The following is a 15,796-nucleotide window of genomic DNA, read 5'->3' on the forward strand; positions in this document are numbered from 1 at the left end:
CCATATAGGGAAAAAATGGTGATGTTGCTCTGTTACTACCAAAGGTGGAATGCTAGTGGTACTTAACTATCACCCAAACTGCCACATTTTTGCAGTGGTTTGGGTCTTTTGGGCCAATTTTGGGTGATATTTCAGGCTGAATTTTAATTTTTTTCCCTGTAGGATTCATCAGGCTTTTGGGGAGGGGTTTTCTCAGGAGCTCTAGGAACCTCCAAAATTGTGGCTGGGTGATACTTATGAAACCCACAGGCTGAAATGTCTCCATGTGTGGCTTAGTACATAGGAATGTGTGCGTATTTGCCTTCAAGTTGCCTGTTGACTTATGGTAACCTCATGAATTTCATTAGGTATTTTTAGGCAAGGGATTTTCTGAAAATATACCCTATAGTAGCTGGTATTCATTGGCAGTCTCCCATTCAAGCACTAACCAGGGCTGACCCTGCTTAGCTTCCAAGACCAGAGGAATACTGTATACAAATATTTTTAAATTACTAGCTTGTCTGAATCTCTGTGGAGATCTTGTTTGGATGAAAAGAAGAACTACCCTCAATAGGCTGAGTTCTCATGGGACAACCCTTTTGTTGGAGGAAAGCTTTAGGAAGCCATTTAAAACAAAAGACTCCAAGTCAGTTTGAAAACCACAATTGACTTGCCTAAATTCACCTTACAATGCAGGCTCTTCTGTCTCCACTACCAATGTCAACTGTGAGTCTGGTGCATGACAGGAAGAAGAATATATTCACTTCAGATGCTGAAACTTTGCCCTTGGTTATCTGGGGGAGCTTGCAGTGTGACAATGAGGTACAGAAATATTGATTTATTACCATATCAAAAGAAGATGAGGTGGATATCTTAGAGAGAGAGCTTAGGCTTGCTAAAATTCAACCTCTGAAGAACAGCCCTAAATTTTTCTGGTAACTTTCTGCAACCCTGGAAGATGAGAACATTATTACAATAAATACAGATTGTAGTTTACTACTTACTTTATCTACTGATGATAGGTTAAGGCAGAAGGAAAGTTAAGACACACTGAAGTGGTGGTGGGTGGACAGTTTCTACTGGACTTTTTGTGGTTGCTGGTTGATGGGATTTTTGCAAAGAAATCTGGATCTCGAACTGATCTACTCAACTGGTAAGATCTCAGGCAAGTGTGTTTTCTCAATATCACTGGATACAGAATACCATTGCATACCTGTTCTCATTTTTTGTCAATATGAACCATTGCTGCTAAATTTCACACATGTAAAATAGAAAGATTGCTAGTCAAAAGAAATGGATCATTAGAGACTAAAACCAGTTCAGCCTGGGTATGTAATACTTTATTTTGTTTGTTTGTAGAAACTCATCACAAAATGACAGTGGATTCACAGAAGTATCTCCTTCTTCTGCAAATTAACAGAAAACGGTTGTAATAGTAGAAGCAGCTGCATGGTTTCTCTTGGTGGTGTCTTCTATCCTCTCAAGTGATGCTTCCTCCACATTAAGTATCAGATCGGAGATCTCAAATTGCCACTGAACAATTGAGAGTCCAACTTCTTTGCACACTTGTTCTGTGTTCTCCACATGGAGTTGCTGAATGGAACCACAGTGCAGGACTTCATTCTGGTTGGCTTCAGAGTTGGACCGCAAGGGCGCCTTCTTCTTCTTGCCTTGTTCATAGTTGTCTATACCCTCACCTTGGCTGAGAACTTCCTCATCATCATGCTAATAGTTCAAGATGACAGCTTGAGCTGCCTTCCCATGTACATCCTGCTGAGCCACTTCTCCTGGCTGGAGATGTGTTATGTGAGTGCCACTGTTCCACGGATGTTATTTGACTTATCTTTCCCAGGTGGGCTCATCTCCTTCCATGCTTGCTTTCTCCAGTTTTACATCTTCTTTTCCCTCGGCACTACCGAATGTCTTTTTCTCTCTGCCATGGCTCTGGATCGCTATTTGGCCATCTGCTGCCCATTGCGGTACCTTCAAATCATGTCCCGAGATTTCTGCCACACCCTGGTGGTGTTATCTTGGGTTGTTGGCTTCCTATGGTACATTACCCCAGTATTTTTGATCTCCAGGTTGTCCTTCTGTGGTTCCAATATTCTTAATCACTTTCTGTGTGACTCTGGCCAACTCCTAGCCTTGGCCTGCCCTCCACTTGGGTACCTCCCTCTTTTCTGTTATATCGCCACTTCTTCTATGATCCTGGCTACCTGCTTGTTTATTGTGGTCTCCTATGCAGGTGTGGTTTTCACTCTGGTAAAAGCATCGGGTCAAAATACTGGCATCAAAGGCTTTTCTACAGTGTCTTCCCACCTGGCTGTTGTGACAATGTTCTATGGATCTGTGGTTGCTATGTACATAGGAGGACGCAGTGGAGAAAGCCACACTGAGAACACTAAAGTTATAACACTCTTCTATTCTGCCATTGCCCCTCTGCTTAACCCTCTGATCTACTGTCTTAGGAATGATCAGGTGAAAGGAGCCCTGGTCAGGTTTTTGAGAAGGAAGAGAGACATTTAAGAAAATGGAGGAGAGAGGGAGAGTTCTTAATATCAGGAAGAAATGGCATGCTCTTGGGGTCAGCTCTCATTGATTGCTCATGTTACGGTGCCATCTTTAGTAATGCCATATTGTTGCTGCTTTTACTTTTGCTACTGCTGGTACTAATCTTTCTAATAGCAGCTTTCACATCACTGTGTTTGTGAATCCACTCTGGATTTTAGCTCAGCATTAAAGGAGTGACACAAGTCAATGAATTCCATTTACCAAATAGGTTTTAACATCTTGGCTATCTCCTTTAAAGTTTGGGTTAAAATTTGGAGGGGATTCACTAAACTGCTCATATGGAAGCCACCAGATACCTCTGCATTAATTCATTTGTTTGATTCCCCACTCAGCCATAGAAACCCACTGGGTGACCTTGGACGAGTCACACATTCTCAGCCCCAGAAAACCCAGTGATAGATTCACCTTAGGGTCTCCATAAGGTGTAAATGACTTGAAGGCACATAACAAAACCAACACAACAACAAACGAAGTGATTATGAATATGGAACAATTACAGCTAAATAAATCTAGGGAACTGTTTTGTATTCACAGTCATGATTGTGACACTATTGCCTTGATTTTAACTTTCCCCCAACCTGTGACTTGAAGGTACAACAACAACAACAATAAAAACAACCAAGATTCACAGTGAGGCTAATCTTGTAAAAGCTGTAGATGACAACACACACTTCATCAATTTTTATGTGTTCCATGAAAATCTCAAAAACATTACAAATGCAGTTGCACACAGAGGCTAGAATGGGGTTCATAAGATACCTTTTGACTCTGCCTTGTGTATAGATGAAACCATGTTTTATCTGGTATGGTGAGCTATATTTCAGCAGCCCCCCACTGGCTTTGGCCTCCTCCTTACATGGCTCTCAAGAAATTGTACTGACTTTTCCAGAACATCAAATGGGATGCTACCTCAGCCGTGAACTCATAAGAGGCCTAATAAACCTTCTAGTTTTGTTGTCTTCCCCAGTTCACAGGTTGCAACATGTGAATGGCAAAATGTGATCAGATCAGTGATTTCTCTTATTTCATGATATTGTCTCTACATTTTCATCACATTTTAAAAAGTTTTAAAATTGAAGAACTCTGTACAAAGGAACAGAAAGATAAAGAATCAAAAACTGAATACATATGGTAACAAGGTTACAAAAATAATGGTAATGAATATATTCATGAAGTATGAATATAATTAAGGAGTTAAACAGACTCTAAGTTTACTTGACAGAAAGATACAAAAGTAAAGTGATCCTTTTTTGATTAAAAATAGAATTGTACATTTAGGTTTAATGTAAGATTGAACAAGGAGCATCAGAGAGAACAAGGTTTATACAGATGGAAGTCAATATATAAATATTAGGTGTTTTTACAAGGGAAAATTTGTTGTAATATTTATAAGTTTGTGAATGTTTTGTAGGGAAACTGTATTGTTTCGTTTTTATTTAGGTTGTTGTTTGTCTTGCTACGATGTCGGATGTAAGATGTATGAAGTATATTTAGATTTAGTGAATAAAGATATGATTCAAAAAAGTTGAATGTCTGATTCTTTACTGTATTATGATTTTGTATTGCTGTGAGTACTAGCATGTATGCACAGAAGGGTGAGACATACATTCCTGTGTAAAATAAACAAATAAAGACATATACCCAAGTTTAGTAACTTGGAGAAGAGAAAGTTAAGCAGTGACATGATAACCATGTTTAAACATTTGAAAGGATATCATATTGAAAAAGGAGCAAACTTCTTTTCTGCTGCTCCAGAGTGCTTCCTAATGGATATGGAGCAAAGGATTTAAACTACCAGATAGAGATTCCACCTAAACATTAGGAAGCACTTCCCAATGGTAAGAGCTGTTTGACTGTGGGGCACGCTGCCTCAGAAGGTGGTGGGGTCTCCTTCTTTGGAGGTTTTTAAAGAGAGACTGGATGGCCATCTGTTGGGAATGCTTTGACTGTGTATTCCTGCATGGCAGGGAGTTGGACTGAATGGCCCTTGGAGATTCTTCCAACTCTGATTCTAAGTCACCAGTTGAGCCATCCTGAATTACAGAAACCATATACTCATGCTACATGACAAAAGCCATATAAATGCTCTAATGCAGTGATTCCCAAACTTTGCTTCTCCAGGTGTTTTGGACTTCTACTCCCAGAAGCCCCTTCAAAATTTCTTGGGGGAGAGAGGTGATGGTTCTCACCTTTAGCATCACTATGGATTCTTGCTTGATCTTTATTATATTACTTGTGCTGCCAGTAGCAGGAAGAGTGGCTGCCAGCCCTACTCTTAGAAAGAATGAAGCAACCATCTTAGATGGTTGATGATGAGGTGGATGGGTGTCATAAAAAAAGTTGATTATTTAATTTATTATTATTGTATTTTTTTTCTGCCAGGGAAAAGGAGACTAGCCATTGTTATTATGCATCTTGAAGGGGCAAATCATTTTCTCTCCTGTCCCAGGCAGCAATGGGTCCATGGGAAAAACTAAGGCGAGATTGCCGTTTTACAGGGCATTATGGGAAGTGGTGGAATGGCAGCTGCCACAGACATACACAAGCCCACATATATTTACAAAATACGTAGGCTTGCTAGACTGAAAACTAAAGGGGGCTCCTCTCCATTTCATGTCTGATGCAGAAGATGCAGCCAAGTAACCTGCAACAACTGCTGAAATTCCTTCTTTTATGCAATCATTAAAAGTATAGGACCCTGCTCCAGATTTCAGCCTGGCAACCCTAAGGATTTTTCTGTACATTGCTTTAAATGTTTTTATCCGTTGCACATTACCCTCATGGTCTGAGAGGCAATATATAAATGCCAGAAAGAAAGAAAGAAAGAAATCTCCAAATTTAAAAATTCCCAGAGGAGCTTTTTTTCAGAGATATTTTTTATTACCCTCCCCCTCCCAAAAAGCTGAGACATATTGGCATATAGTAGAATCTGCCTCCTAACAGATGATGTTTCAGTGCAAAACGACACTGTTCCCAAGAGTCACAAACCAATGATTCATTTCAGCTGCTTATTAAAAGTACGCTCAAAGTCAGTTTATAGCAGTTGGGCTTTCCTCAGGTTCCTTACAGTCTTCGCTCCGTCAGTCCTGCAGATGAGTACTAGAGAAAAACACAGCGAACAGCATTATTTGGTTTTTCCACATTCTGTCATGGCCCTTCTGCATCTGCTGGATGGAACAACATTTTGACTCCTATTACTGAGGTACAGAAATGGGAATTATTATCAAAGCAAACAAAACTTGGGTGTAGTGGTGGCTTGGATCATGGGGTCATGAATCTACTAAAGGGTATATTATGAACTTTAAAGGAGCTATCCAAGCTGTAGAAAGATGGGTGGGTACAGGGGTCAATTTCTGGGGGAAAAGAACTGGGATAGCATTCAATATTGCAGTTAAGGATATGCTGTATATTCAGTAAGACTATGCAGTCTTATTTTAAAACTAAGTGGGTAGAATTCAGAGACATAACAGTATCAGTCTGGAATATCAGTATGCAAAGGGATCTTGTAGCACCTTTGAGATCGACTGTATGAAAGAATTTGTAGCAAGAGCTTTCATAGGCTTGGGATACTTCCTCTGATGAGTCTGTAAGGAGTTTGCTGTTTCCAGTCCCCTCCTGCTAGAAACAGGGCTCCTGTTGCAAATCCTTGTAGAAGTCTTGCTTGCTGGTAGAAAGGTGTTGGTGGAAAGGTTATCCTCTTTGTACCCCAATTGGAAGCTGAATGGACCTTCTTCACATAGGTCAGATATGGTCACTGGTTCTTAAGGTGGGCTGCGGGATGTCAGATTTGGAGATGTTACTTAGTTATGCAGATTTAAAAAGCCAATGTAGGATATTGGGGTTGGGGCTTTTAAAGGAAAATCTAATTGACCATTGTAAATTTATAGAGTGAAGAGTAGCGGAAGAAAGATGGAGAGTGAATTTGGAAGAGGCAGGAATCATGGGTTGTGTCCATGTTGTTCAGCTACCTTCCTGATTTTCATCTGATTAACTAAAAGGAGATGACCTGCCTCTGCTATCTAAGCAATATTCAAAACATAAAGGTATGGTCAGAAGAGAAAATTAAAGCAACAGCATGGCCATAAGAGGAAAAAAATAATCCAACTTTATATTAGGGAGGATTCTTGTGACTGTTGATAGCATTTTATTAACTATGCTAATCAAGCACAAAAGCATGTCCGTACTCCAAGGTCACATAGTTGGAATCAGCTAAGAGAGTTAATCTGAAAATTACCTACGAATTAGAAGTACACAGTTACATGACAGCCTATAAATGTTACATTTTCATATGCAAACCATTCTGTTAAATTAATTGTGGACTACAGACTTCTCATTTTTAATGTGTATGTGGATAGTAAAAGTTTTATCTTTTTAAAAAATCCTGTATTATGACAACAGCTTCATTAGGTTAACTCATTTTTTTAAAAAGTACAAGCTTTTGATATTAGCAGATATTTCATCAAGGGAGAGATGCTACAAAAAGTATGAGAACAGAAAAATGACCTGAATTGATGCTGAAGTCATGAACTTTGCTTGGTCAGAGTCTTATGAATAAGATTGCATCTACACTGTAGAAAAAAATGAATTTGGACACCAACTTAAGTGCTGTAGCTCCATCCTATGGCAACCTGGGATTTTATCCTATAGAGCTTTACAAGATCTTTAACCTTCTCTACCAAAGAGTGTTGGTGCTTCACAAAACTGCAAATTCCAGGATTCTGGAGGATGGAGCCATGGCAGTTAAAGTGGTGTCAAACTGCATTATTTCCACAGTGTAGAGGCACCCCAAATCTCAGAAAAGGGGTTGCAGCATTTCTTTAGACAATGTATTTCTAGTGTTTCATATAATAATTTAGACTTCATCAGAAAAACAATTATGTCTGCGAAGTAATCATTTCTGAGTAGAAACAGAGTATGGACATAAAGGATGCCCACATGAACTTCTTCAGTATTACATCTGTTCATCCTTTAACAGGAACAGATAGGTACGACATGAAAGATGTTTCACTCCTTTGAATGATATATGATGTTGATTTGGTTCTCTCATTTCAGATGGAGTTGACCAATAGGACCAATGTCCGAGAATTCATTTTGTTGGGATTTGGGGTAGAGCAGCACTATCAATCCCTGCTTCTCGTCTTTTTCACCCTTCTCTATGTCCTCACTTTGATCGAGAACATCACCATTATCACACTGGTGCTCTTAGATGCTAAGTTGTCCCAGCTTCCTATGTACATCCTCCTGAGCAATTTCTCCTGGATGGAGATCTGCTACGTGAGTAGTAGTGTGCCCCGGATGGTCTTTGATCTGGCTTCCTCTAACAAAATTATCTCTTTCCATGAATGTTTCATTCAGTTCTACTTCTTTTTCTCTCTCGGAACGACTGAATTCTACTTCCTTTCAGCCATGGCTTTGGATCGGTACTTGGCCATCTGCTACCCACTCCGCTACCCACAAATCATGTCTTCAACGTCTTGTTATGGCCTGGTGGCTTTTTGTTGGGTCTTTGGATTCCTGGGACACGTTGTTCCACTAACCCTGATCTCCAGGTTGTCCTTCTGTGGACCCAATATCATTGACCATATTTTGTGTGATCCTGGACCACTTCTGTCCTTGGCTTGTCCTCCACTTGGATACGCTCCGCTTAGCAGTCAAATTGCCATGTATGTCCTGTTCTTTGGCAATGTCTCCTTTGTTATGTTGTCATATAGCCTTGTAATTTTCACCCTGATGAAATCTTCCAACCAAGGGAGTCAGAAGAAGGCCTTCTCCACCATATCTATGCACATGTTGGTGGTGACAATTTTCTATGGCTCAGTTGGAGGGGTGTATTTAATTCCTGGTGGAGAAAACCAGTCAGAGGTCACTAAGGTAGGAACTGCCTTCTATGCTGCTGTCACACCTTTTCTCAATCCTCTGATTTACTGTCTGAGGAATGACCAGGTGAAAGAGGCCCTGGGCAGGTTGCTGAGCAGAATGATGGGGCTGGTGTTGAGAAATGCCACAGTTTAAAAATGGTGTACAGGGAAATGGGGAAGAATTAAGGAAAACCAGAAGAAAACACTCATCCGAAGCTATTAGATTTCACACCAGGGAAGGATGAACCATGATGATCAAAATTTAAGCTTAGGAATGGGTAAAGGAGGACTATGATATATTGGATTTGCATAGAAAATGTTGGTGCATTTATTAAATAGATTGTGGTAAAGTATGGTCATCTTTAGTATGTGCAATGAGTTAAAGATCTGTCTGGAAGGGTGAGAGTATGTAATGCTGGGAGCAACTGGTGACTGAATGTAAATGTATCCACACTGCAGAAATAAGACACTACTTTAACAGTCTGACCCTACTTTAAATCCTGTGGAATCCTGGGATTTGTAGTTTGGTGAGCTCTCTGACAGACCATGACAGTTAAAGTGAAGCCAAACTGGTTTATTTCTGCAGTGTGGATGCATCCTCTATTGATTGATTGGTAATTCTATAGCACTATCAGAAATTTCAGTTCTCTCTTTCTGCAGAACACAAGCTGCAAGCCAGTCAAAATGGAGTGATGTTTGACAGATTCTCTCAAAGTACAAATGCATCATAAATTAAATTATTATTATTAACTTTATTTATACTCCTCCCACCAAACAACAACAACAACAACAACAACAAAACCTCTGGTAGTCAAGGTGGTTTACAAGTGAAGACAAATGCAATACACATCAGACATGCAAAATATCAACATGAAAATGGATTCAAACTGTGCCCAGGACTAAAAAACAATTTAAAACACACAACTTAAAATGCAAAAAGGCAGTTAAAAATGGTGCAATTCAGGGGATAGGGACATCACTAAAATGTCATTTCTTCTGGTGCGCTGGATGGCCTTTTCCAGGGAATTTCTTACAAAAATATGTTTTCGATAATCCACAAAACAGTAATACTGTATTTTCTGGCATATAAGACTACTTTTTAACCCAAGAAAATCTTTTCAAAAGTCAGGGGTCGTCTTATACGCCAGGTATCGTCTTATAGGGCAAGTGCTGAAACCTCCAAGCTGGACTGGAGAATCTGCGGTCGCCGCATATGGTGGGGGGAGCTCAAAAATGGCTATGGGGTATGGAAAAAAGAGCCATGTTTGCACTACTGCGCTGATAGTCTTGGAGACAAGGAGGGCTGGGCAGGCAGGGAGAGCTGACCAATCCAAGCAGGCTTTGTATACAGCAGGTTTTCCTGCTAAGTACCTGCATGTCATAAGCATTTGAATTAAAATTACCATATTGAAATCAAATCATATGTTTTGAAAAAATTTATTTGGTGTGCATTGAAAGAGAGGTAGTCTTATACGGCAAGTATATCCCAATCTCTATATTTTAACAGGAAAGGTTGGGGGTCGTCTTATATGCCCAGTCGTCTTATATGTCGGAAAATACGGTACTTTTATTGCACCAACCAAAATGCATATTATACAGGTTGCAAGTTTTGGACACTCACTGGCTTCTTCATCAGGCAAAGAAGGTAAAAATGGTACAGGAGAAATGTGTTAGTCCATGTGGAGCTGAACTAGTAGAGTCTCTATCCCATGTATTGTTTCTTTGCAATTTTGACAAAGGTGAGAGATCAAGATTAATTACAAACATTTTAAGTAAATTCCTTGGAAGACTCTCTGAAAGGTACTTGGCTTATTTATTAGGACATACTAAAAATATAAAACAGAATTGTTGCAAAGTTTCTTTTCTATGCTGCTAAGATTCATAAAATGGAAAATTATGACTCGGATACATATGCAATATTTGGGTTTGTCTCCTTTTAATTGTAAAACTTTTTTTAAAAAAAATATTTTAAACAACTCTTGATATACCCTGGTTTGATTTATATTGGCCTGTTACAGACTGCCAAAATAAAGCTGCTTCGGATCTCTTTGGAGGTATGCTGTTTAAATGATGCATGGGTCCTAAGAATCCGGAAGCTGCACCAAAGCTGCACTCCAGTGCTTAGGAATGGAGTGTGGCTTTGGCACGACCTTCAGACTCTTAGGACCCTTGCATCATTTAAATAGCGTATCTCCAAAGAGACCTGAAGCAGCTTTATTTTGGCAGTCTGTAACAGGCCATTGTTTAGTTTTTTATCATGTTTTGTATGACAAATTACTTGTGTTTTAATGGCTTATGACTGTACAATAAAGATTGAAAATAAATAAATAAATGCAAGCAACAACAAGAACAAAAACAACAAAAACCCAGTACAAAAGCCCAGTTAAGCATGTGCTTAACAATCCTTTCTTTAGAAACTTTCAGTTCTCAAAAGGATGTAGGAATTCAAAAGTCTTTGCATGTCAGAGAGCTCTAGGAAAGGAGTTCCAGAGGTTAGGGGCAACCACTGAGAAGGTCCTCTCCTCTGTTTCCACTAAACATACTTGTGATGGTGGCAGATTTGGAAAAAGAGATCTCTAGGCCTATGCAGGCGGATATTGGGAGATAGTGTCTGTCAGATACCCTGTCCCTAAACTGTATAAGGCGTTATAAGGCTGCATCTGCACTGCAGAAATAATCCAGGTTGACAAAAAGGATGTTGAGAAGCTGCAGCGTGTCCAAAGGAGGGCAATTAAAATGGTGAAGGGTCTGGAAACCATGGAGCCCTATGCGGAATGACTTAGGGAGTTGAGGATGTTTAGTCTGGAGAAGAGAAGGTTAAGAGGTGGTATGATAGCCCTGTTTAAATATCTGAAGGGATGTCATATTGAGGATGGAGCAAGCTTGTTTTCTGCTGCTGCAGAGAACAGGACTGGGAACAATGGATGCAAGTTCCAGGAAAAGAGATTCCACCTCAACATTAGGAGGAACTTCCTGACAATAAGGGCTGTTCAGCAGTGGAACAAACTCCCTCTGAGTGTAATGGAGTCTCCTTCCCCTAGAGGTCTTTAAGCAGAGGCTGGATGGCCATCTGTCAGGTATAGATTGTAAGCCCGAGGGCAGGGAACCGTCTAAATAAAAAGATTGCATGTACAGCGCTGTGTAAATTTACATAGCTTCTTAAATAAAGGTTAATAATAATAATAAGTATGCTTTGACTGAGAGTTCCTGCATGGCAGAATGGGGTTGGACCGGATGGCCCTTGCGGTCTCTTCCAACTCTATGATTCTATGACACCACTTGAACTGCCATGGCTCAATGCTATGGAATTCTGAGGACTATAGTTGTTGTGGCGCCAGAGCTCTCTGAAAGAGAAAGTTAAATTTCTCACAAATCTATAATTCCCAGAATTCCATAGCATTAAGGCACAGCATTTAAAGTGGTATGAAACTCTATTATTTCTGCAGTGCAGATGCAGCCAGTACTTTGAACTGTGCCCAGAACTGGACTGGCATACAGAGGAACTGCTGTAACAGGGAGGTTGTGTGGTCTCTATAATCTCCTCCAGTTAACAACCTGGTTTTGTTCCAGTTGAAGTTTTCAATTGCTCTTCAAAGGCAGCCCCACATAGAGCACATTATAGTAATCTAAACGGGATGTAACAAAAGCATGTGTCATTGTGGCCAGATCAGTGTGTGCACAAGCACTCCTTAAATTAAATGCAATGGTTTATCTAGCTCTTGGAACTTTACTACAATTTGCTAAGATTTTACTTTTTATGTCCAGTTTTTCCATAGTCACTGGGGTTCTGTGCCCTTAACTGCAACAAATGTGGAGGGACGGGTGTAATTAATTGTTTTTAAAAACTTGGAAATTAATAAAATTAACTATCATGAGCATTCAAATTTCTATTTCATTCTTCCATTTGCAATGTTCAACTAAAAGCATTTCAACAAGGCAAATTAAAACATGTGAGTTAAAATCACAAAATAACAGTTTATTTTTTTCGATGGGGGGGGGTGGAATCCTAAAATAATAGCTACCAATAATCCAATTTAAAAAGCACAATAAAATAAAATAAAATAAAATAAAAATTTCAAAAAAAAAATGGCTTGGTTTCTTCTTCCCTCTTCATCCTTCCCTCCTTCTGTGTCATGTCTTTCACATTATGTCCTCAAATCAGAGACTGTTAGGTTCATGACGTGTGTACTATGTTTAGTAAATTTTAGACAATCAGTGTGTGCTAAATTTAGGCAAACAGCATGATGTTAACAAAACAAGGACGACAGAGGTTCTGGTAAAAGGACCAAAGCATCACTAACTCCCTGTCATATTTCAGTGGGCATAGGACATCCATTTGGTTCTTCATAATAAGTAATACTTTCAAGAGGCAATACTCTGGAAAACAGGAGATAAACACTGCAGTGGAGGCACTGAGACATAACAGCAGAATCCGAACTCTCAAGGGGTATTTCTTCAGTGCAAAATGGAATGATTCCAATGAGACACAATCCCAAGGCTGTTTTCCACCACTGATTTAAAACTGCAGTCAGAGGCACTCATTGAGCGGCTGCCTGCAGATCCACATGGTGACTCTTCCCTTCCACAAGACCACAATGTGGGTCCTTTATGCCCTTGGCTCCATCACTCTTGCAAATGAGTGCCAGTACAATGTGCAGAGAGTGGCACCCTTCTCTCCAAATTCTGTCACAGCCCTTTTGGTGAACCTGCTGTTGGATGGAACAACAAAGTCCTATTAAGGTACAGAAATGAGAATTATTATCCAAACAGAAACTTGAATGCTGTGGCAGTGGGTGGTTTCCTTGACAGATGGTGGATCTCTTCCCATGTTTCCTCTGAGCAAACAGAAGCTATCCAAGGTCTTGAACCTGTTCTGCATCTTGGCTTAAGCACCTTGTGTAGTTCCCTTAAAATTCACATTAAAATCTGGAGCAAATTCACTGCTCAAGTAATATCAAATACAAAGAAAGGGATAAGGATTGTTTCTAATTTCCAGGAATAAATAACAAGAGGGCTCCCTTCCTTCCTCCAAAGAAAACTTGATGACCATATTAAATTTTGGAGAAGAAGCAGGGAGGAAAAGATAAGACTGAAGATGAGGAAATGAGTTTTGAAATGCTTCCATATTTCTCACCTACATTTCTAATTTCAGCAGACACACACATGTTTATAAAATTGTTTTAAGCTTATGTGTTAGTTGCACTGAGAGTTTAATGCTTTTTCGATTTTTGCAGTGCATTTTGCTTTAGTGGTTTTGTTTTAAACTAATACTGGAAGCTTCCTTGGGTCCTATCATGGAAGACTATATAAATCTAATTCATAAATGCATAGCAGGCTTTTAGGAACTCTTTCTACCATGTATATCTAATTAGCATCTTCCTTTCTGTAGCTTTTACATTTATTGTTGTTACCTGCCTTGAAGTCATTTCTGACTTACGGACACACACACAAATAAAAAATAAAAGATATTGCACAATAAGGAGAGACCTTTCTAAATTGCATATCTAAAATTTTATAACTTTTTATCATAATTCATAATTCATAGTCCATTCATTTTTACATATTCAAGAACATTATCCCAGCCTCTGATATTTTGTTTGTATTTTGTTTGTTGTTCATAACTTTTAAATAATTAATAATTAAATATACTCTTCAGTATTACTGGTTTTGCACTAATATTCCTGGACATAGCCAGAACTTTATTTCCTGAAAAGGTCTCTTGGAAGTGCATTTTTGGTAATTTAGAATTAATCAGAAAAACTGTTATTTCCATTTAGGAAGAATCACTTATAACTGGAAGAATAGAACAGAAAGAAAGAATGGGCAACTCTACCTTTTTAATGGCCGGATTGCATACCTCTTGTCTTCCAGTGGAAACAGATAGATAGATAAGGTTATGTTCCTTTTGATGGTATATGATAGTGATGAGAACTTACTATTTCAGATGGAGAATAGCACTGGGACCACCTTTCAAGAATTCATTTTGCTTGGATTTGGATTTGATCCCCAGAAGCAGTTCATATTCCTCATCTTTTTTGCCATTCTCTATGTGCTCACTTTGGTGGAAAACATCGCCATTATCATACTGGTACTGATAGATGCTCACTTGTCCCAGCTTCCCATGTACATTCTGCTGAGCAACTTCTCCTGGATGGAGATGTGCTATGTGACAGCAACTGTGCCCCGGATGCTCTTTGACTTGGCTTCTTCTTGTGGCATCATCTCCTTCCAGGCCAGCTCCGTTTCTAATATCTTTTTCTCTCGGCAGCACTGAATTCTTCTTCTTGTCGTCCACCCCATGGCTTGGGATCGGTACCTGGCCATCTGCCACCCACTGCATTATTCCCAAATCATGTCCCCCCAAAGTCCTGCTATCTCCTGGTGGCAATTTGTTGGATCCTTGGCTTTCTGGGTACATCGTTCCAGTGACTGATCCCAAACTGAACTTCTGTGACCCACATCATTGACCATTTTTTGTGTGATCCTGGACCAATTCTGTCTCCTTGGCTTGTCCGCCTCTTGGAAGTTCCTTTTATCTGCCAATAGTAATGCATGCCATATTTTCAGCAATGTCATATTTGTTGTAGTGTCATATGCGTGTTGTAATTTCACCTGTTGAAATCTTCCAACCAGGGGAGCCTTAAAAAGGCCTTCTCCACCATATCTAGCACCTACTAGTGGTGACACTTTTCTATGGCTCTGTCGGAGGGATGTACCTAATTCTGTGGAAAAGCCAGGCAGAGCTCACTAAGGCAATACAGTCTCTACCAGCCATCACTCCCTTTGTCACCCCTTGATCTACTCTCTGAGGAATCAGGTAAAAAGCATTGTGCAGGTTGTTGAGGAGAAATATGAACTGATATTTATGAGAGCCACAGTTTAAAAAGGTAAAGGTACAGTTGGCCTGCCCTTAGGCAGCTTGCCTTCCGCAGCTTTGAGCTTTGTGTGGAGAGCAATCCCTGGCAGGAGTCATGGGGCGTGCATGTGCACCATGAGCATGACTCCATTATTTTCATGGGCTTGAGCATATGCTTCCCCCCCCCATACATGGGGAAGGGAGTCGGAACGGATCCCCCATGTATGGGGAGGGTGGACTGTAATGTGCAAGAATTGTAAAACAAATCAGAGCACTTATTTGATGAATTTAGTTATTTGGTCTTTTGCTTAGTATATCTAAACTGGCTTATGTGACACAGCCTTGATTACATTCTGTTTGGACTACTGTAATCCACTCTCATGGGGCTGCCTTTAGAACTTTAGCGTCCAGAATGCTGCAGCCAGAATGCTAACCAGAATCAGTTATAGGAGCATATAACTCCTTGTTGGAATGCTTCACTGCTACCTATTCTTCTGGCACAATTCAAAATGCTGGTCATGATCTATAAAGC

The 15,796-nt window shown here is 39.8% G+C and overlaps 2 protein-coding genes and 1 pseudogene across 2 annotated transcripts; all 3 read left to right on the top strand.

The window, feature by feature from the left end:
* Positions 1-1,563: 1,563 nt before the first annotated feature.
* LOC121935611 (olfactory receptor 11G2-like) lies at positions 1,564-2,505 on the top strand. The gene has a single exon (XM_042477321.1). It carries the CDS (start codon positions 1,564-1,566, stop codon positions 2,503-2,505), a length of 942 nt encoding a protein of 313 aa, XP_042333255.1.
* A 5,097-nt stretch (positions 2,506-7,602) lies between these two features.
* LOC121933828 (olfactory receptor 11H6-like) lies at positions 7,603-8,562 on the top strand. The gene has a single exon (XM_042473821.1). The coding sequence runs from the start codon at positions 7,603-7,605 to the stop codon at positions 8,560-8,562; it is 960 nt and encodes a 319-aa protein (XP_042329755.1).
* A 5,790-nt stretch (positions 8,563-14,352) lies between these two features.
* LOC121933829 lies at positions 14,353-15,291 on the top strand (annotated as a pseudogene).
* Positions 15,292-15,796: the final 505 nt, after the last annotated feature.

Source organism: Sceloporus undulatus, chromosome 6 (assembly GCF_019175285.1).
Source record: "Sceloporus undulatus isolate JIND9_A2432 ecotype Alabama chromosome 6, SceUnd_v1.1, whole genome shotgun sequence".
Taxonomy (NCBI): domain Eukaryota; kingdom Metazoa; phylum Chordata; class Lepidosauria; order Squamata; family Phrynosomatidae; genus Sceloporus; species Sceloporus undulatus.

Bases quoted from the DNA above. Each gene is read 5' to 3' on its own strand.
- LOC121933828 (XM_042473821.1), top strand. From the start codon at position 7,603: ATGGAGTTGACCAATAGGACCAATGTCCGAGAATTCATTTTGTTGGGA.
- LOC121935611 (XM_042477321.1), top strand. From the start codon at position 1,564: ATGGAGTTGCTGAATGGAACCACAGTGCAGGACTTCATTCTGGTTGGC.